Source organism: Dermochelys coriacea, chromosome 26, assembly GCF_009764565.3.
Source record: "Dermochelys coriacea isolate rDerCor1 chromosome 26, rDerCor1.pri.v4, whole genome shotgun sequence".
NCBI classification, from domain to species: domain Eukaryota; kingdom Metazoa; phylum Chordata; order Testudines; family Dermochelyidae; genus Dermochelys; species Dermochelys coriacea.
This window is the reverse complement of record NC_050093.1, coordinates 14,202,507-14,224,245: the sequence shown is the minus strand read 5'-3', so window position 1 is coordinate 14,224,245 and position 21,739 is coordinate 14,202,507. Positions and strand designations below refer to the sequence as shown.

General features: G+C 60.2%; 1 protein-coding gene across 9 annotated transcripts in view; it reads left to right on the top strand.

Moving 5' to 3' along the window:
- The first annotated feature begins 2,151 nt into the window (after positions 1-2,151).
- CAMK2B (calcium/calmodulin dependent protein kinase II beta) overlaps positions 2,152-21,739 on the top strand; it is a 144,433-nt gene continuing 124,845 nt past the window's right edge. For 7 of the 9 annotated variants that reach the window (XM_038384715.2, XM_038384713.2, XM_043502965.1 and 4 more), the window contains exons 1-2: positions 2,199-2,354; positions 17,806-17,900. In XM_038384715.2, the coding sequence (XP_038240643.1) occupies positions 2,290-2,354; positions 17,806-17,900 (160 nt within the window). In that variant the 5' untranslated portion in view covers positions 2,199-2,289. Of the gene's footprint in view, positions 2,355-17,805; positions 17,901-21,739 lie in introns of all 9 variants that reach the window. The other 2 variants (XM_038384710.1, XM_038384708.2) reach the window with 2 other exon arrangements.

Sequence of the window (21,739 nt, the reverse complement as noted above, 5' to 3'; positions counted from 1 at the left end):
CCAGCTATGCTGGCCTGGCCTTGAAAACCAGCTCGCCGCACAGGGGTTCTCCCTGACCGGGACAGCCAGCTTGGCTGAGTCAGGATGCGCCAGGTCAGGAGAGGCTGCAGTGGTGCTAAGCCATATTGTGATCAGCCCAGGCTCCCTGATGGAGCCAGAGCAGGGTCTGAGTGGGTCTCGTTAGCAGAACTTTTTCTCCTTCCCTTAACTGTGGACGTGGAAATTTTCTAGGTCTAAAGCCAGCAGCGTTCCCTTGAGCCTTGTCACAGAAGCTATAACAGGAATCTGCCTTCACACCCTTTGGAGTGTGAACACTCCTCCCCAGCCCCACTATTGCCATATAAGTCCCACTGTTACTGATTAGCAATGGTGTCCATGCTGAATTGGGCGGGGGGGGGGATGCTGGACAGGGCACTGGACCGGAACTTAGGAGACCAGGATTCTCCTCCCCGCCCTGCCACTCCCCTGTCGGTGACCTTGGGCAAGTCACTCCTCTCCCCCGCCATCTGTGCCTCAGTTTCCCCATCTATAAAATGAGAATAAAGATACTGACCTTCTTGTAAAGTGCTTGGAGATCTACCGATAAGAGCGACGTGGGATTAGTTCAGATTTTTAGCAACCAAAATGATGGTTGTCTGTGGGTCGGGGCCCAACCTGGCGGCTGTGGTTTTAACCCAGGGCAGATCGTTGGCTCTAACCCGGTTCAGTGTGGTGGCCATGAGGATGCCTCTGCCCCTTTTGCAACTAGGATGGTGCAACCCCCTGCCAGAGCCTGGGAACAACTGGGACTACAGGGCCTGGCCACTCAGGGCTAGTCAGCGCATACTTCTGGGGCCCACGGGCGGAAGTGTGATCACACCTGTGCCCTTGCTGAGCAGCCCCGAAGAGTGAATGATTCCCAACCGATCTCGAGGGATAGCTCGGCTGCCGGCACAGGGGTTCTTCTCCCACACTCGTTACTGTAGGATCTGAGCACCTCCCAGTCATGCTTGAGGACACATCTGTGGGGGTGTTTGCTCTCCAGCCTCTCCCTGCAGGGGGGGAGAGGGATGTAGCAGGGGGAGTGGCTTGTTTGGGTCGGATTGTATGTTTTATTTAAATGTGCATCTTGGTGTGTATTTCTGTTGGAGGAGATAAGGTCAAGGGAATGCACCGGGCACTTGGAGCAGAAGTGGGGGCCTCTGGGCATGGGGGGGCTCTGGGGGGGTCTGGCAACACTGCTTGGGTTGGTGGAGGGGGAGTTCGCTGCACAGGCAGGGACCAGGCCCTGGGCCAGCCCTGTCTCAGGCACTGACCTTGCTGTGTAGAGGGTCCATCGCCCCGAGTTCCACCATGACCAGGTGAACCCTCACCTCCCCTTGAAGGATGGAAAGGGCCTATGGGAACCTGGATGGTGGTCCTGAAATACCCTTACAGCCGTGCGGCTCCCAGCTCCATCGCTCCCTGGGTCTAGGTACAACAGGCTGGCACGTGGGGGTGCAGGGTGATGGGCCCCCTCTCTCAGACCGGGCAGCGGTGCTATATTGTGCTTTAATGGCCTTTTATCATCCAGCCCCATGACCTCTGGATCAGGGGGGAGGGGCTGATACAGAAGGGAGGGGCCTAGGGCAGAAGGAAGGTGTCACCTCCTTAGCAGAGCTCCTGGCCCTCAGCAGATGCCCTGTCTGGGGCATGGCCTGTATTTTTGCCTGGCTGGCCACATTAAGAAACAGAGACGGGTCAAGCAAAAACCAGACCACATGCCCCATCTCCCCCAACCTCCCCTCCCAGTGGAGCCCAGGTCCCAAACACCAAGGGGTCTGTGTCCTTCTCCGTCTCCAGGGAGGGGCTCTGGCTCCCTGGGGTGCCAGTGGGGAGGAAATTGTGGAGTCTGGGGACCCTGGGGCTCTTGGGGGGGTGCTTTGGGGGGAGGGGCTGGTTCTAAGTGGGGGCTCTCTGTGTATGGGGAGGCTCCTTGGCTTCTGGTGGGGGGGGGACCCTAACGATGTGGGGCTGGCACTACCCCCTCCACTGGGGCTGCCCTGGGGGGCCTGACACCACCCCATGCCCTGGGTGCAGGGGTCGCTGGGCTGGCCGTACCCCTCCCCGAGGAGCTGGTGCTTGATGCGGTGTGTGTGGGGGGGGGCGGAACCGGCGTGTGTGGTGGGGGGGGGGGGAATCGCCGCTGGCAGGGAGCCTCGGAGCGCAGCGGGCTGGGTGGCTCCTGCCCCCGCCCCTGCCAGCCCCTCCCTCCCCCGCTGCCAGGCGGAGCCGGAGCCCAGCTCATTGCGGAGCGAAGCGGCAGCCGCGATGGCAACCACCGTGACCTGCACCCGCTTCACCGACGAGTATCAGCTGTACGAGGAAATTGGCAAGTAAGGAGCCGCGTCTGGAACCAGCGGCGCGCCCCGGGGCGGGGCGCACGGGCGGCGGGGGGGAGCCTGCGCCCCTCGGGGGGGGGGAAGCTGGGGGTCATTCCCCCTCCCCCCGTTACAGGGCCTGATGGGAGGAGCCGGGGGTACTGCGCCCCCCCCCCGGCACGGGTGCGGGGCAGGGGTGCGCTCTCCATTGCGCCTTGGCGCACGGGCTGGGGGGGAGGGAAGCCCCGCGGGGGTGGCTGGAAGGTGGCTGCTGGCTCTGGGGTGCCACCGTGCTGGGGGTTCCCGTGTGTGTGGGGGGGGGGAGGGGGGGGAGCCTGGCCCAGGCTGCTCTGGTTGCCAGCTGTCCCCACCTCCTCTTTGGGCATCCTGCGACTTGCCATGTGCCGGAGCTGGGCAGTGGGCAGCCCTCGCCCGGCCGCGGGTGGCAGCAGGGCGGAGGGGCTGGGGGCTCGCTTGCCGGCCGGAGCTCGCAGCCATGACGCATTATGCAGGAGGAATGGGAACCATCTGGAGAATGGCACTAGCCCTTCAGCTGGTGCCTTGTGCCAGAAACCCTAGACCAATTCCCCCACCCCCCCCCCCACCGCCGCCCTCGGCTCCCCTGCGGCGCTGGATCCTCCCCACCCCCTCTCCGGCTTGGGCTCGCAGCGTATTTATAGGCTCCTGCAGCCGGTTCTGCGGGGCTCATCCAGCCCCCTCGCCCCCACTGCAGTGGTTTGTCTGTCTGGCCCGGCGCAGCCCCGGGGACCGGCCCTCCCCAGCCTGCTCTTGCTCCTCGGTCATTAGTTGCATTTAGAAACGCCCCCCCCCCGCCGCCGCTGATTTTTTGGCTGGGGGGGCGCTCTTGGTGATGCCCCTGGGCTGGGGAAGGCTCCACCCACCCTGGCACCCTGCCCCAGGCTGGCAGCAATCGCCCCTCTTTGCATTCCGCACCATGGCCTGGCGCTGGAGGAGGGGGAGGGGAGCTGGAGGGAGGCCCCCCCACCCCTGGGAGGATCAGCGGGGAAATACCCTGCGCCCAGGGCTCCGGTGTAGCGGTGCCACAGAGCGGGCAGCCCGTGGGTGCTGGGCATGGAGAGGAGCTGCCCTGGCGGGTTGGCTCAGCACCCCTCCCTCCCTCCTCCCCCCCACAGGTCGCTCGTGCCCGGCTGGGGGCTGGCATAGCTGCCCCTCCGGTGAGAAGGGGCAGGGGCTGCCGTGTGTGGCCGACCCATGGTCTCTGCCCCTTGTGCCACTGGGAGAGCGCGCGAGGTGGGCACCCTGCCATCTGCACGCCCACGCTGGGACCCGGCCTCATGCCAGGGGGCCGGCGCTCAGTGCTGCCTAGTAAGGGGGCTTTCCCCACCCCAGCTGCCCCCCCCGAGAGGTCCGGCTGCTGGGGAGCGTCTCCTGGAATGGCCCCCCCACCTGTTAGCTCCATGGCTGTCGGAAGTCACTGGCCTTTGGGGGCGTCTCCAGGCTGAGGTTTCCTGTGAGGCGGTGCTTGGCGCTAGCCCAGACTCAGGACCTTTGGGGGTGTCTCAAGCTGAGCAGTGAATTTGGGGTGCCCCAGCTGAGCCCCCCTCCCCAACTGGGGTAATCTTGGCCCTGGCGTTTCACAACCCCTGAAAATGCTCCATTCCTTGCAAACTGCTCCATCTTTAATGCAAGTCTGGCAACCCCATAACGACCTGCCTCAACCCCCCCGCCCCCCCTTCCCAAAGACCTGCAAACGGACAGGGACTTCGCAGCGTGCCTGGAAGGTTTAAACGTCCTCCAGTAGTTATCCCGCTGCCCCCTCCCTCGCCGCTTGGCTGAGCCGTACGGATTTAGCTCTCACCGACTTTCCTTCTACCCCAGCTCCCAGCCGCCTGCCTTGCCCGGCTGGGAGCCCCTGCCGGTTTTCTACATCTGCTACGTGGACGGCCGGCGCTTTGGGGTGGGGACTCTTTCGGTTCCGTGTCTGTCCAGCGCCTGGCACAACAGGGTCGGGCCCCGACTGGCGCTTCTAGGCGCTCGGAGAATGCTCTGTATTAGTCGGGGGTGCCCAGAAACCAACACGAGATGCCAGGTGGGCTCTGCCCAGAGGTGTGGAGAGAGATTGTCCCCTCTTTGCTACCGAGAGAGGGGCCGGGGGCTCGCTCACGGGGGGGGGGGGGACCGGAACTGGCGTCTGTGGAGTCACCCCGTCTCTGGGGCCTCGGTTTCCATGTGTTCACCGGGGACAGCAGCTCGGCCCGTCCCTCCGGAGATGGAGAAACAGGCGAAGGATTGTGGGGTGCTCAGAGGCGTAGTCAGGGCGGGCCCAGATGTTGAATGTGCCCTGGAGGCGTCCGGGAGTGATGGCGCGGAGAGGGGGTGGGGGGGTCTTTGCCAGAGCTGTATGGGGGGGACCCTCCCTTCCTGCTGCAGCCCCGACCGCCGGGTTTCCACCTTTCTCTGGAGGCTCTTTGATAGGCGTGAATTCGGCGTGGGTGCCGCAACCCAGATCGGGGGCCTTGGAAATGCCGGCCAGGAGCCCGCCCCCCAGAGGAGCCGGGGGGCCCGAGGGGAGCCGGGGGCCGCAGGGCTGCTCCGGAACGGGCTTGTCGGGCAGGCTTCCTCCGCTCCTGGCTACGCCCCGGCTTCGGAGCAGCCTCCCGGAGGAACCTCTTGGCTGGGTCAGATCCCCGGGGGGGGGGTGGGGGGGGGGCTGGGCCTCGCAGCCGCCGGAGCCTGAGCCCCGGGGGGCTCCTCAAGCTCCGCTGGGCCCGTCGCCCGGAGCCGGGGACGCTGTGCCGGGAGGAGGCCCCGCGCCCCGCCTTTGCAGCAGGCGGGTTTGTGGGTCCCCTGGAAGGCGGCGCAGGACGGCCCGAGCTTGGCCTGGAGAAAGGAAGGGTCAAGTGTAGCCCAGCCGGGTCAGCCCAGAGCAGACCTGCTGTGAACTTCGTCTCCCTCTCACTCAGTGCCCAGGTCAGCCAGAGCCCCCCTGTTCGTCCCACTGCATTGATGCCCCTTCGTCTTCCCTGAGAGCAAATGGAATCCTTCTTCCCCCCCATCGGGTCGCCACCCAATGCATGGGGAAACTGAGGCACGCCAGGTTTCAGAGTAGGCCAGGCTCATAAAAATACTACAGCAAATTCTCACTTTGCCACGCTGGGTGTGTCCAGGCCTGAGGACTAAGCCCCTCTGCAGGGACACAGCAGCTGCCCGGCGGGTGCCGAAGTGGGGTTGCTCCTGGACCGTGGTGGAGCTCAGATATCAGGGTGACGGGTGTGTTCGAAATAGCTAAGCGGATCAACTGTGGCTGCCAGTCTGCTCGGAGCCCAGTGCGACCTGGGGTCTCTGTATGGTCTGGGCCCAGCCTGCCTGAAGAGGTGACCTGGCTCCCTGCCCCTGGCTAAGTGTGCCTGCACTTGCACTCCAGGACTGTCTTTGTGAGGCTCCTATGTCCTGCGCAGATGTACCCATGCCAGGGGTGTGGCTGCCCTCTTGTCTCCTGCAGCACGCCCCCTGCTAGCCTGTCCTTCGGGGGCGCCGAGCTTTGATCCCTTGGGGGACTAGGAGGGTCACTTTTGCACGAAGGCCCTTTGGCGTGGAGGGGGCTGGCGGGTGGGGGCGAGGCCATAGTGTGGCATGTAGGTCCCTGCCCCGAGGCAGCTCGGCCAATACATAGTAGCCCACCTCGGCTGCGGTGTGTGGAAATCGCGGAATAAACAGCGGGTGGCTTCCAGGATCCATTAGGGAGAGGCTGGAACTGGGGCTGCTGGGTTCCCAGGGAAGCTCAGGCTGGGCGGAGACCAGGACAGTTGCCTGGCTCCTGGGGCGCAGGCCCTGCCTGTCTGCCCCCCTGGCACACCCTCCGGGGCGTAGAAGTAAAGGACGAGGCTCGTGCTGGGGAAGGAACGGGGCCAAGGAGGTGAAAAGCAGCAGCTGGGCTGGCGAGGGGCGTTTGCAGGACCGACCCCCCGAAGAAGCAAGGAAGGCCTGGCTCTTCCATCTCACTCCCCCCCAGTGGATTTCAAAGTGAGGAGACTGAGGGCCAGAGCAGGCGAATGACTCACCTAGTGGGCCGGTGGCATAACCCGAACCCATCTCTCCGGTTGAGCTGCTCTAGGCACTAGGCCACGTTGCCTGTCCTAGCGTAGCAAGGGCTGCACCCAGCTGCAGGGCCTTGTGGGGAGGGCTCACTCCTCTCCCCAGCAATGGAGGTGTGAGAGGGTCTCCTTTACCTGTCAAGTCAATGTGGGGAGGAGGTGCCAGGCAAGGCGGGTAGAGTGGGGGTCATGCAAGGTTAGCGCAGGTATGGCAGAACTCCCGGGGTGGGGGTCAGAGAGCAGCGAGCCTGGGTAGAGACTTCCATGGGGGAGACTCCAAAGAGGGCACTGTGACAACCCAGCTAATAATGATACCTAGCTCTTATCGAGCACTTTTCCTCAGTAGCTCTCACAGTGCTTCCCGGGGAGGGGGCTGGTCAGTATAATTTGACAGATGGGGAAACTGAGGCGCAGAGTGACTTGCCCATGGCCACCCAGCAGGCCATTGGCAAAGCTTGGAATAGAACCCACGTCTCCCAAGGCCCATTCCAGTGCTCTATCTGCTACCTTGGGGGGAAGACCGGTGGAACAACCAGTGAATGACACAGGTGCAAGACACAGGGGTCTAAGATAGAGCAGGTGCGCCGATATTTACCCTTCATCATCATACAAGGACAAGGGGGCGGTGAGTGGGACTGAAAGGCAGCTGCCTGAAACCAGGAAAGACAATTATTGCACACCGGTGGAACTCACTGCCCCAAGATCTGACCGAGGTCCGGAGCTCAGTGAGGTTCGCGAGAGGACTGGACAGTTAGCTGGACGGTGAAATAGACGGTTCTCAGTTACAGGCATTAACAGCTAGGTATAAAAGAAGGGGGTCCCACCTAACACCCCAGCCTGGCCTCAGCACGGGAACCAGTCTCTAGGGGGAATGTCCCCATGGGCAGGCTTTCCCCAGAACTGGTGGCTACAGGGTGCCAGTGTCTGACACAGGAGTGGGGTCCCACGGCTGATCTGGCCTGGCATTGCCTCTGGGGCGAGACCAGTGGGCACCGTTTAGTCTGACTAGCCCCAAACCCTCTGGTTGAGCCCAGGACCGGGCTAGGCCCTGTTCAGAAGCTGGCGGCCTCCCCCCCAGCTCACCCTGCCCTTGTTATCCCACCCCTGGGCTGCGGTGCCAGTCAGGCCTGCCGGGAGCTGCCATCCTCCCTCTCCTGCGGGGCTCTGCCAGCTCCGGAGCAGGTGGCGGCTCCACCCACCCTCCCTTTGCCACTGCCCGTCCTCCCGCTGGGCCACCGGCTCCCTGCCGGGACACCGGGCATCGCTGAACCGCAGCGGAGCTAGCCACCGGCGGGCGCTCGGCTCCGGGTTTCGGGAAGGGGGGTTAAGGCTCGGCCTTGGTGGCGCTGCCCCGAGCCGCTGGCTCTTGCCCGCTTCCCCGTGGCCGGCTGGACCGGGAGAAACACGGCGCCCGGCCCAGAAGCCGCAGCAGCGGGGGCGTGGGCAGAAGTGGACGGGATGCCTGGCTGGGCAGCGCCTCCGGGGGTGACAGCACCCTCATGGGGGGGGGGGAATCTGCTGTTCTGGGGGGGGGGGGGAGACACTGGGATCATCCGGCCCTGCAGGGCTGGCAAGCGGGGGGGTTATAGGCCACGCCGAGCGGTGCGTCCACGGGGGGCCGTAGCCATCGGGGCGACCCTGCAGCTCCCGTGCAGCCCGAGGGCCCCAGGCTGTGGCGGCCCCCGGGCGGGGGTGCTGCTGCCAGGCTGGGGGGCGGGGAGGGGGGATCCCGGCGGACGCACGGCGGGATGAGTGCAGTCGAGGGGATTACAGCCTGGCCGTCCTGGGGTGCGCGGAGCCCCAGCTGGCCTGGAGCACGGCCGGGCTCGTGTGGACGTGGCGCTGCCTGGCTGGGTTATGCCCCGCTGCAGCCCCGGGGGCCCGAGCCCCGCTGGGGCACAGAGCTGGGGAGCAAAGGCGGCGGGCAGCGCAGCGGTGCGCGGTGGGGAGGCGGCGATGAGCCGTGGTTGAAGCCCGGCCACGGGCGAGGGTCTCGGGGCTGCAGGGGGCAGGGATTAGACAGCGGGATGGAAAATCCCCCCCCCCCCCGGCGCTCGCGGTTCTGCGGGGCCAGGAGCAGCGGGGGGAGGGAGGGCTGCGAGTTCGAGGCCCCCAGCCCCTTCCCTCTGCGGGCCGCCCGCGGGGCAGAACAAACCGGACCCCGGGGGGGCCAGCTGGGAGCTGCCGCTCCCCCCCGCCGGCCTCCCTGCTGGCTCTGCCAGCCCGCTCCGTGCCCCAGCTGCGTGCCCGGGATGGGGCATCTCGCTGGGCGGGGGAGCAGAGTGTGCGGGTCCCCTGCCCCCGACATGCCAGGCGTGGAGACGGGCAAGCTGGCTCGGGGCAGGAGGCGAGCCTGGCCCCCACCCCCCGGGGTAGGCTCGGTTCTGGATGGACGGGGAGGGCTCAGGCTCTGCAGAGACCCTCCGGGCCCGCGAGCAGCGCGGCGGGGGCGGTTCCTCGATTGCAGCTGGCTCTGGGGGCCGGTCAGGGCCCCCCTCATCCCAGCCGGGGGAACTCCTGGCCCCGGCCATCCTGGGCCCCTGCCGGTGCTGTCCGCCCCCGCTCGCTTCCTCGCCCCCCTGCGGCAATCCGGGGCGCCCGGCGTTTCCACGACGACAGACTGCGCCCGCGAACCCGGGCCCCAGCCGGCGCCCTGTGCGGGCCCGCGGCGGCGGCTCCTGCCCTCGCTTGCTGGGGTTTCTAAGGCGTGTGGCTCCGCGGGGCCGCAGACCCCCCGCCCACCTGGGAATCTCCCCTAGCGGTTAGCAGTACGGGGACTATGACACACAGGGAGGCGACTGACGTCGCTGACTCTCTCCAGGAGGAGGCAGTGCCCTCCGCTGCCCCCTGTCCATTGCCAGGCTTGTCAGCCATGATCCTTCCCCAGCGCTTTCCATCCTCAGCCTGCCCCTTCCTTGGCGTTAGCCCAGCACCCGCTGCCTCTCCTGCAGCGAGGTGGGTTACATTACCCGCCCCCCTCCCCTTTACAGAGGGGCAGGGCATGGGCAAGGTCAGACCTACCCAGGGGCAGAGCTGGGGAAGAACCCAGGAGTCCTGGCTTTAGCTGCTGCTGGCCCAGATCAGAGGCACCAGGGACACTGAGTGGTTCCCTCTTCCCCCTGTTCTCTCCAGGGTGCCCATGCTGGGGCCTCTGACCCACTGCTTGCTGCCTGCCCCAGTTTGCTGTTGTCGGTCCCAATGGGAGCGCTGGCTGGGCTGGTTCTGAGCTCTCCCCAGGCACCAGCCCAGCCCACCGAGAGCCTTGGGTGAGCTTCTCCCGGGGCTGGGTTGTCTGGGAGAGCTGGTGCCATCTTTGCAGCGGGTGGGGCCCGGGTGCCAGTGGGGAAGGGCAATTAGAATGGCAGAAGGGGGTGAGCAGGTCTCCTGGCAGGCCTGGATGGTGCTTCCTGTTCAGGGGGCCTTTCCAAGCTGGTCTGGGCTTTTGGATTTGTGGAAGCAGATGCGCTGACGCTGGAGAACTGCTGGGGGACACCCCAAGCCTGCCTTGCCTGGGGAGGGTGCTCAAAGGGGTCGCCCTGCACAGGTCTCAGGGGCAGAGGAGGTCGCCCTTATTCCCAGCCAAGCCTCAGCTTTAACTCCAGTTGAAGGGATGGGGATGCCAGATCTCCGCACTCCCCGACACCAGGTCTCTGCCACAGGGCAGGTGGCCATCACACTGACTCGTACTGTGCTCTCCCCTCTGTATGCACCTATTGTCTCTTGTCTTGCTTACTGGCTCTCCCAGGCGGGGAGTGTCTGTCTGTTCCGAGTTTGTACAGTGCCTAGCACAATGAGGGCCCTGCTCTGTGACTGGCCGGCGTAGATGCTCCTGTAACTCACCGAGGTTGTAATGTGCCCGGGGAGATTGCTGGTCTCAGCATTGTTGCTTCTAGTTTATAGTGTGAGGGGAGTGCCAGATTTTGGGGGGATTCCTTCTGTGGAGGGGGCTGCAGGATTAGGGGGAGCAAACCTGGGGTCTGCTTCTGGGCACTGGTGCTGGGTGGTGGTGAGGGCAGAGAGAAAGGGTGGCCTAGTCTGGCACTTGGCACTAGTTTGGCACTTGGTTCAATTCCCCACTCGGCCCCAGACTGATTCCCTGGGGGGCTGTGGGCTAATCACTGAGGCCCAGAGTTCTGAAGGCATTCAGATGCCTAAACCCTTTTTGGGAATGAGATGTCAGTTCCTAAACCCATTAGGTGTTGCAACGTGAGCGTAACAGAGCCTGGAAACCTTTATAAACCTGGGCCTTCTAAGCTGGGCCTTGGGTCTCCCCTGACTCCTGCCCCACCACCTGGGGGGGTGATGATCCATCTCTTGCAGTGCGCTGCCGCGATGGGGGCCAGAGGAGCAGCCTGATAGACAGGAGGGGCTCTGATAAAGACCCCGGTGCTGGTTGGGTGGCGGTTTCTATGCTTTAATATGGGGGAGGCGTGGGGGGCAATCTCGCTGGTCAGTCCATGCAGGATGCTGTTTCTTGCCGGCAGGCCAGAAGCAAGAGCTCCTGGATAGGCCCTTCTGCACCTGGAATAATGGGTGCTGAACCAGGCACAGGAGCCCTGCTCTGGGGGTTAAATGCTCCGTGGCATGTCGGCCATTCCTGTCGTCGATTGCTAGTCAGGGCCGTGTCCAGGGATTTCACCCCCCGGAGCAGCCTGAGACGGGCTCTGGTCAGTCCCCGTCCCTTTCTCGCACGCTGGGACTGGACCACTCCCCTGGGCACAGGAAGGGGCTGGGGCTGGGATCAGTGCAGTAGAGACAGGGGTGGGCTGGTCTGAACGCTGAGCTGGGCACACCGATCGGAGGTGGGGTGGGGGGCATGTTATCCCCCTGGGAGGGAGAACCTGGTAGGAAGGTCTGGGAGGTGGATGAAGTAGGAGCTGGGGTTGGCATGTCTAACTGGATTCAGGAAAGTCACTGATGCCGTCTGCCAAGCGGGGGCCGTGTCTCCTGTTGGTTCTCCGGCTGCAGATCTGGGCACTGTGATCAGCAAATGCTGATTAGACACTTAAACTGGCCCTTTCCACCATGGAAGAGGCAGTAACACCCGGAACATGTAGGCTACAACTGCCCCAGCAATATCAGGACTGGGAATTGCCAACGGGTGCAGCTGCCCTGGTGCCTTCTGTAGTGTAGACAGGACTCACCTCTGTGTTGTCTTAGACCCAGCTTCGTCTACACTACAGCTTCTGCCAGTGGAGCTGTGGCCAGCGATAGTTATGGGGCTTGGTGTGTGGTGCAGACAAGGCCTCCAGTAGGCACAGCAAACCTGGCAGCACAGCTGGCCAGCCCAGTCTGGGGCTCTGTACCAGGAAGGATCAGGTCACAGAGCAGGGAGGAAGCAATCTGAGGTAGCTCTGATGCGACTGTCCCTGAGACACAGCATCTGGTCCTGGGTGCCTGCTTGCCATTGAGACACAGATAGGCTGGAGGGGGGAACTTCCAGGGAAGGCTCAGCGAAGCGATGGCTAAGGGGAGTCTGCAGACACCTGCTGGGGTGGGAGGAAGAAGAGGAGTTACTGAAGGTGGTGCCAGGGGGGCATGTGAAGCACCTGGCATAGAGGGGCCCCGAGCCTTGATACTGGTGCATTTAGACGCTGCCATAATCCCCCTGTTAACTCCGAACAGTTCAGACAACTAGGGACACAGCTGCTGGCACCCTTCGGGCTCATGTCATGATACCGGGGCAGCTTGTTCTGCCAGGTACAGATGGAACCTGAGCGTGTTCTCTCCATGGTACTGAAGTGTCTTGCTTCTTTAGAGGTCCGTTCTGGCCTAGCCTGAGCCCCTGGGGAACCGACCAGGCCCCTAGCAGACATCCTCCCTAACAGAATGCTGGGAATCATTAAGAAAGGGATAGAGAATAAGACAGAAGATATCATATTGCCTCTCTATAAATCCATGGTACGTCCACATCTGGAATACTGTGTGCAGATCTGGGAGATCCATCTCAAAAAAGATATATTGGAATTGGAAAAGGTTCAGAAAAGGGCAACAAAAATGACTAGGGGGATGGAACGGCTCCCGTATGAGGAGAGATTAACAAGCCTGGGACTTTTCAGCTTGGAAAAGAGATGACTAAGGGGGGATAGGATTGAGTTCTATAAAATCATGACTGGTGTGGAGATAGTATATAAGGAAGTGTGATTTACTCCTTCTCATAACACAAGAACTAGGGGTCACCCAATGAAATTAATATGCAGCAGATTTAAAACAAACAAAAGGAAGTATTTTTTCACACAATGCACAGTCAACCTGTGGAACTCCTTGCCAGAGGATGTTGTGAAGGCCAAGACTATAACAGAGTTCAAAAAGAACTAGATAAATTCATGGTGGATAGATCCATCAATGGCTATTAGCCAGGATGGGCAGGGATGGTGTCCCTAGCCTCTGTTTGCCAGAAGCTGCGACAGGGGATGGATCACTTGATGATTCTCTGCTCTGTTCATTCCCTCCGGGGCACCTGGCCCTGGCCCTGGCCTCTGGCCACTGTTGGAAGACAGGACACTGGGCTAGATGGACCTCTGGTCTGACCCAGTATGGCCGTTCTTATGTCCCCTCTCCTCTCTCAGACTCCAAGGAGCCATGTGCCCCGCAGTGGTAGGAGGAAGCCCTTGAGGAAGGATGGCTCAGTGGTTAGAGCACGATCCTATCCCTGCTCTGATACTGATTTCCCGTCTGACCTTGGGTGGCTGTCTCTGGCCATCAGCTCTCCACCTGTACGATGGAGATGGTTGATGCCTTGCTCCAGGGGACAAATCCCTTGCCAGGTGCTCAGATCCTCGCGTTGCTTGTTATGTGTTTGTAGCACCTCGGAGCCCGATGGGTGGGACCAGAGCCCTGGTGTGGCAGGTGCTCTACAAACAGCTGAACTCCCAAGGGCTCCCACAGTCCAGAGCCTGCTTGTCCCATGGTCCGGAGGGTTGCTTTGCCCATGTGACCTCCCCGAGGTCAGGGCCTCAGGAATTTCTCGGGCTGTTCTTCTCTTCCAGCCAACCCCTTGGTAGCTCCTAAGTCCAGAAGTTTGGAGCAGAAAACCTCGCTGAGCAGGGTCAAAAATCGCGCACCCTGCACATGGTTTTGGGGAACGGGGACCCGGGGTGGGAAATACAGGGCCGGGGGAGTAAGCCGCTCCTTGCGGCCCCTGGCTGGGCGTAGCTGCTGCTGTCCTGGTGTGTCCGGATCTGGGCCACGTCCCCATCTGGGAATCCCCACAGCCCCACCTCCGTTAGGTGAGCCGGTCTGCTTTGCCTGCCCCCCTGCTGGTCCCGGGGGAAGCCCTGGAGAATTCCTGCAGGGCCTGCTCTCTGCAGGTTGCCTTTCTGTTGGCTGCGGTTGGAAGGCGCCTCTTGCTGCCTGTGCTCCTCCCGCTTTTGAAGGCGTCTGAGCAGAGCAGCATGGCGTTCGCCCATCTGCACTCGCCGGCTCTGCGAGCGGAATGTGCCAATGCCAGGTCCGGCCAGAGCCTTTCCGCTCCGCGCTGCAAAGAAAGGAGGAGCCGGGGGCAGAGATCATTAGAAATGCTCCCAAGCTGAAAGCCTCGTGTGGGGATCCCGTGCCATGCGTGGCAGGAATTGCTCCAAGGGGCCTCCCGCAGCACGGCCTGGCTTCCCCTTGGCTGTGTGTGTGTGTGTGGGGGGCTGTGTCTCTGCTTGGCAACTGGGGCCCCTGTTCCTTGAGGCGTCGCTCCCTGTAGGGAAGACTGAGGGGGAAGTAACTGAGATGCTTGCCCAGAAGAGACTTGGTGAGGGGGGCTCCGACTCTCATGCTCCCCCCTGCAGAAGGTGCCCAGATTTGCTGAGATTGGTTTCTGCTGGAAGTTCTCTCTGCCGTCGCTGTTCGTGCAGCGCCTAGCGCAGAGGGGTCCTGGCCCATGCCAGGTGCTCTTGGCACTGCTGCGATCCAGGCAATAAATAAAGAGGAAAGGGAAGGCATTTAATGGGTGCCTGCAGGGAGAACGGGGTGCCTGGCTTCACTCTATGGCTCTGAGCCCCCAGCTAGTCATTTCATCCCCCAGCCAGGATAGCTAGATGTGTATCAGGGCAGCAAAGAGCATGGGGGGGGTCTGTCTCCATTCCCTGTGCCCCAGGAACCCTGGGTGCCCTTTGCCTTCCTGCCCAGACAGCAACTCAGAAGTTTCAGTTGAAAACTGTCACCCCGCCCTCCCCACGGCTCTGCCCAGGGCCAATCTAAACTGGGCCAAGACCGCTGGGGAGGGCGGGGTGATCGGTTCCATTGGAAATGACTTTTTGCTGGGAAATGGCCTTTCCTTTTAGTTTTCAAACAATGGGGCAAAGAGCGCTCGAAATTGAAACAAAACATTCTTGTTCGCCCTGAAATTATTATCATTGATTTTTTTGCTGGTGGCTGGAAATTCTGGCAAATCTTGTTTTCGGGTTGATGTTTTTCTCAGAACTTCCAGCAAACCGGAAAAGCCATCGGCCGCCCCGCTCTGCAGGCGGGTGTTATACAGCTGGGCGGGCTGGAAGTACATTGTGGGGCCTGGCCTCAAAGCTACAGACACGTCCCAAGTCTGTGTTCTGCCCCCTTCGGGCAGAGTTTAGCCCTGCTAGGTGCGAAGTGTGATCCTGCCCCAGCCCTTGTTCCCCCAGCCAGGCACTCCCGAATCTCTGGTGATGAAGCTCATCCTTCTGGGGAGCTGCAGCTCTTGAAGAAGCAGCAGTCTCTGGGGAGCAGCTGGGGTGGGCAAGATGATGTGGAGTGTGACAGAGTGAGAACTAACAGCTGTCCCAGCACTCCGGTCACTTAAGCTCTGATTAGTTTCCCCTAGAGAAGACTTGAGGGAGGAATGGAGAGTACTTATTTCCTAATCAGAGCGTAGGCTGGCTGGCTAAAGAGGTGGTTGTCCCATCAGCTGGGAGGGGAGGTTAAAAAGCAGGGGAAGGAAGTGGCAGAGGGAGAAGGCTAGCAGAGGGGAGGGGAGACGGGACCACCGGAAGGGCAAGATCTCTCCTGGGAGAAAGGGCCCTGGTTTGAAGGGCGCTGTCGGTAGAGGCTCTTCCACAGGGTGGAAGCATAAATAAAAAAACTCCCAGGGGGTGTTGACCCTCGAGGTGTCCAAGACTGTTGGTGAGGATCTCCTGGGCAGGAAGGGAGACTACCCTCACCAGACTGTGGCAGCCTGAGGTCAACAGCACATGCTGTTCGGAGCTGGGATTGATTTATTAGTGGTGCTTCCCTCGTGCAAGTTACCTCCTGGCGATGCGGCCACCTCTGGGGTGGAGGACAGCAGCCGGTTGCCCAGCAATGACTGTGGCGAAGGGGAGAATTCAGCTGGGGCTCCGAGGTCTTTAACGCCCCCCAGAGCCACTGGCTTGTCTTAAGGAGACCTCCCAGCTGATCACAATGCAGAGAGAAATCCAGGAACTAGGGACACCAACGCTTTCCCCTTGTGCACCTGGGGAACGCTCAGTGCTTAGCTCTGCGGTGATCCGCTCTGGCTTTTAGAGAGCCTCAGACAGGCTGCAGTCTGCGTAGCAACTCTGGCTAGCTGCCTGCATTCCCGGGAGCCAATCCACCCACTGCCACTTTCTGGCAGTATTTTCTAGACCCTCTTTGGCTGCACCGGGCCTGCACTGCCCACCTGTGTATGCTGATAACTAGGCTTTAACAAGTAAATACTACCCTCATCCCTGGAAGCCGCTTTTCCTGATTCAGAACAATCCTGGCATTAGCACATTTGGATTTCAGCATCTTTTGTCCTTTATCCTTTGAGCGGGGGGGTGGGGGTGGGGCATCTCCAGATGCGCGGCTGGGGAGCTGACAAAATCCCAGCCAGGCAGCGGGAGACGGGCTGGGTCAGGGAGGTCTCCCCGTACCTGGTTTTCCCCGTGTTCAGGGAGATGCTGTTTCCTGATGAGGGAATTGTAGCTGGGGAGGGAAACGGGGTTTAAAAAGCGTTTTGGAAGTGCAGCTAAAGAAAAAGGGAACTGCCCTTGGAATGAATCCTCCAGCAGGAGTGAGTCTCGCAGGGCCTAAGATGGCTTCAGGTTTTTTGGTGCAACATACGCACCATGGATCAAATTTTCAAGTGTCAAAGGGGTAAAATTTTCAAAGCAATGAAGTGACCCAGGAGCCTAAGTCTTACTTTCAGAAATGATGTAGGCGTTTAGGGTACGTCTCTGCTGCAGTTAAAAGCCCACGGCGGGCCTGGGCCAGCTGACGTGGGCCAAGGGGCTGTCTCATTGCAGCGTGGGCTGTAGGACCCTGCAAGGGGGAAGGGTCCCTGAATGTCTACACTGCAATTAAACGGCCCCTGGAGTCAGCTGGCTAGGGCCTGTGCTGGGTTTTTCATTGCAGTGTGGACCTGCCCTTGTGAGCCCCATTCCCACTGGCTGTCTGGGAGGCAGAGGCTGCTGAGTGCTACCGGCCCTGATTGCCAAAGACCCAGAAAGGCACCTAGTGAGATACAAAAGTGCCTAAGCAGGTTGGGTGCCTAAATCCCATGGGAGACAGGGTGCCTGACCTGCTTAGATGCCTCTGAATGTCCTACTAAGCGCTGTCCTGTGTCTTCAGGCACCTCAGTGCCTTGGGCAGTCTGGCCCTAAGTCAATTTGAAAACAGGGTGGAGGGTGTCTCAATCACTTAGGTTGCTTTAGAAAATTTTTATCCCAGATGCTAAAACCCGGAGCTCCAAGCTCTTGCCTTCCTGTCTGAGGGCTGCATGGTGCTGGCTGCCCCTCGGTCCCCATGCCCGTCTGCTCTTTGGGCCAGCCCCGCTGGTATCTGGTGTGCTGTACAGCACAGAGCGCAGCAGCAGCTAATTGCTGGTTGTCCCGAAAGGGAGCAGGGGGGCTGCCAGGGTGTATGGGAGCAAGTGTGTGTGTGCGTGTGGGGGGGGTGAGTCCTGCCCAGCTGCACTATGGGGCACTGATGGCCTTGGCTTGGGACCAGGATTGATGGGTGTTTGGGGGGTGATATGCTAATGTTCATTTTTTTGCAATGCATTGTGGACTGGCTCCTCCCTCTGAATGGGAGAGGCTCCGCCCCCTGTGCTGGGAGAGGCTCCACCCCCTCGGACCCTGTATGGAGGGAGCCCTTGACATTGAACATCAAGCGGTCCCTGGGTCACCCCCGTATAGTGGGAATACCCCCCAAACGTTCCCTGCGAAACCTGCAGGCCTTTCTTCCCTGGCTCCTGGCCCTGCTGCAGCCTTAGATCCTCTGGCAGCAAACCTGCCCATCACGGTGCCATGTCGGAGCTGGCACCAGGAGTCTCCATGTCTGTGTGCTGGTTACACTGAAATTAAGCCAATGAGATAATCAGCAGCCTAAGGGCCTCTCCCAGCCGGCCCGGCGGGCTGCTGCTGAGCTCTCCAGGTGCAGAGTTTGGGAAGTTAGTTTTCTCTCTTTCTCTCTTTTCCTCTTTCTAGGGGGGCTTTCTCGGTCGTGCGACGCTGCGTCAAACTCTGCACCGGCCATGAGTACGCAGCCAAGATTATCAACACCAAGAAGCTCTCTGCAAGAGGTAGGCTTAGCGCTCGGCTTGTTTCCCTTCCATGGCTGCTCCGACTGGGAAATCTGCCGGCCTCCCCTTCTCACCTGCATTCTCCACGGCCGCAGAGGGGAGGAGGGGGCAATCCTTCGCTTTGCGGCCGCCCCGACATGGGGATGGGCTTTAAGGTCAGGCGACACGCTGATCATTTTGTCTGACTTCCTGCATTCGCACCGGCCGCAGAACTCCGGCCTCAGGGTTGTGTGTGTGTGTCGATTCTCCTATGCGGGTGACACTATCACGCCCGCTGATTTCACTGGGCGCCAGATCAAGCCATTTCAGTGGTTGCGTTTAAAGAATCAGCATTTGCCAAAACAGTTACCGAGGGGTAAATTGAAAATCACCTGTAACAGACATGAAATAACTCCGGTCAGTATGTGGTACCTGTGGGCTTTCCTGACCGACCATGGTCTCCACGCTTGCTGTCTCGCGATGGACCTGTCCCGTTCAGCGTGCGCCCACAGAGCTGGCACCTGGCGTGGTCTATGGCTGAGTTATAGGAGAAGTGAGGATATGAATTCCACAGGCCTGTTTTGCTTTGCTAGGATGACATATGAAGTTTCACAACTGTCTTTTAACAGAAATTGCATTAATTCCTCAATGGTGTCACGAGGTGGGTGGGGGGGACACACAGATTCTGGGTGACTTAGACTCTCTGTTCCTCACTTCCCATTTGTACAATGGGGATAACTCCCAGGGGTGTCTGAGGATAAAGGCATTGAAGACTGTGAGGTGCCCAGATATCACGGTGATGGGTGCAGGAAAAGTACCCGCGATCCCTTACTGGCCACGAGCCCACTCCCCTATGGCTTGGCTCGCCTGCCTTTGCTTGCTGAGCCTGTTAATTCTCAACCATGTTCCCTCTCCTCCGGAGGGGAGACACGTCCCTACCGTGTCTGAGACCTCAGTCATCTCTGTGGCTACAGACGGCGAGATAACAACCGCAGCGTGTGACTCCAGGGCCAACTCCGGCAGCGGGTTGGAGAGAAGGGGCCATGCCAAGCAATAAATAACAGCAAAGGGGGCCTGTAAAGTACTGGCCCGGCTATTCTCCCTTTTGTACCATGCTCGCTGCTGGGGGCCCAATCCTGACCAGTGCTGGGCCTCTCCAGGAAGCGAATGGGAATTGAAGGGGGCGAGGGCCATGCTGCTCAGGATCAAGCCCATCCACCTGCCTTTCGGGACAGGCCCCGCTGTCACTGTGTTGTGAAGCTGTTGGAGTTCACGGGCTCTGAGGAACCAGCTGTACGAGCGTTTTGCACGCTCCGGTGTGTGCGACGCCTGCCTGGAAGCTGGAGAAATCACAGCCTCTCTCATGGGCACAGAGTTTGGGGGTAAGCGTCGCTCGCCTCTTCCCAGCTGTCTTGCCCCCGCACCAGCGTCTCTCAGCACCTCACACACACTCATGCATTTATCTTAACACCTCCCCGTGTTATTATCCCTGGGGACTGGAGGCACGGAGAGACTAAGTGACATGCCTAAGGTCACACAGGAAGTCTGTGGCAGGGCAGGGAATCAACCCCCTAGTCTTCCAACTGCTAGGCCCCCCATCCTAGCCACTGGGTTAGCCTTTCTTTTATTTCAGGAGCCTGAAATTAACATGGTTTAATGCTTTTGATTATGGTATTACCCTTAGGCTATTGGCATAGCTCCAGCAGTGGGGTCAGATGGTTAGACCCAGTCCCAGAGGGGCAACTAGAGGCAACAAAGGGAGGGGGGCCTGCGTGGTCATGTGCCACCCCCAGATTTCTGCCAGGGTTTATATTTGTATTTTATTTCCCTTTTTTCTTGCGGGCAGTGGGTTAAAAATCCGTGCCCTCCCCCCGCCACTATCAACAGTTACGCACCACCTCTGGGCACAACCGTGAACAAGTGTTTTGTGTAGGTCCTATGTAAACTGTCTCTTTTCTTTTGCAAATCTTGGTTTAAAAAGGGGCTTCTTTAAAAAAAAAAAGAGACCCCGTGTTTTTAAGGAAAATCTGACTTGAACCCAAACTCCCAGTTGTTGGGTTAACGCACAACCCGGCCGCCTAGCTGTAGATCCAAATCACTCCAGGGCTCTGTCGGTTAACCAGCTCCCCATGGAGAGCTATTCTGCAGGCAGTGAATAAATACGCGGGGAATGTGGTGGTAAGGTTGCGGAGTTAAAGCTCGAGTCAGGAAAGTACAAGTGAAGATTTCAGGCATCATCTTAAATCTGCCCCCTTTGTCCATTCCGAGCCAACCTGGAATGATGTGATCGCATCCTGAAATTCCACGGGTAAGCGAATAGACTCACTCATTCAGAGGCACTGGGCTTTTGCTTTGGGCTATACAGCGTCTAGCGCAATAGAGCCCAGGACTGGGATTCCAAGTCGCCAAAATCATAACTAAGAAGAATAGGGGGCCTTGTTAGGATGATGCATCTCCTGTCTTTTGAACAGTGACCTGTTGAATGCATTCAAGCATCGTTGCAGCAGTTCTTTTAGAAGGAAGAAATGGGGAAAAGCCCCCAGTCGTGTTTCCGCAAACGTCCTTGGATGGGTGGGCAGCAGTGAGGGCCAAATCTGAGATCCAGGGATCTTCATACACACAGCTATTGCCTGAGCTGAAGGATTTCAATCTCTTACACAAGGCTGTCGCAGGCTCATCACCAGAGCAGGGCAGAACGCCACGCAAAATGGGCATGTCTCGTAAGGCCAACATTAGGAAGTTGTTCTCCTTTAGCTTCAGCAAGCCCCTGTTGCTCCTTGTGTGTATCGGCACTAGGTCAGCTGCCAGCATGACACAAAGTCAGTGGAGCACGTATTACATGGATTAAAAACTGGCCAACTGATAGATCTGAAAATCTAGTTGTAAATGGGGAGTCATCATCCACTGGGGACATTTCTAGGGGGCCTCTCAGGGCAGTTGTGGTGGGGTCTTGCTGTTTCCCAGCACAGGGCTAGTCAGTGGTCTGGGTCATGGATCCACAGGGTCAGTGCTATGCCCCAGCTTTGCAACAGCCTCTAGGAGGAATCCCTTCAGCCTGCCAGATCCCCACAGGTCTCACTCTTCCTGCCCAGGATAGGCCTTGTGGCCTCTTTCGTTTGAACCTCCGGGGCTCCAGCCGTCCCGCGTCACACCGTGAGCTCTGTTCAGCGAGTCCAGCTGAGGAACTCCTGGTGGAGATGTGTACGCTCTTCAGGGATTACTGCGCCTCACCCAGCATTTGCAGTGACATTCCAGTCGCGTTGTCCAAGCAGGCGGGTTTATTGATCACTGAGAACACAGCATAGGAAGTCCCTGTGTTAGCACAGAGAACTGAAAGTTAAAGCATAGACCATTCTGGTCAGCCCAGAGCCCAGCCAAGCTGTGGTGACCCCATTGTTCAAGCTCTGTCTCTATCTGACCTTCATCAGATCCCCTGCAGGTGAGAGCCCCGACTCCTTCCAGCAGCCAACTCTTACCCCCCTCACCTCACACCTCTCCAGTCCTTTGTTCTGAGCTGGCGGATGTTGCTCAGCTTCCCGGGGGAGAGGCGAGGAAATCCACCTCCCTCAGGGTCTAAGAGGCTGCAGGGACCTGGTGGCCACTTCCCGGGAGCCACGGTAAACGCCACTGGGACCCCGCACCCCAAACCTCCTCCCATGCCCCTGCCCCAGCCCGGAGTCCCCTCCCACACCCAAACTCCCTCCCGCAGCCTGCACCCCACACACCCCAGCCCCCTGCCCCAGCCCGGAGCCCCTTCTTGTGCCACAAACCCCTTATCCCTGGCCCCACCCCAGAGCTTGCACTCCCAGCCAGAGCCCACACCCCAACCCCCGCCGCAGCCCAGAGCCCCCTCCCACACC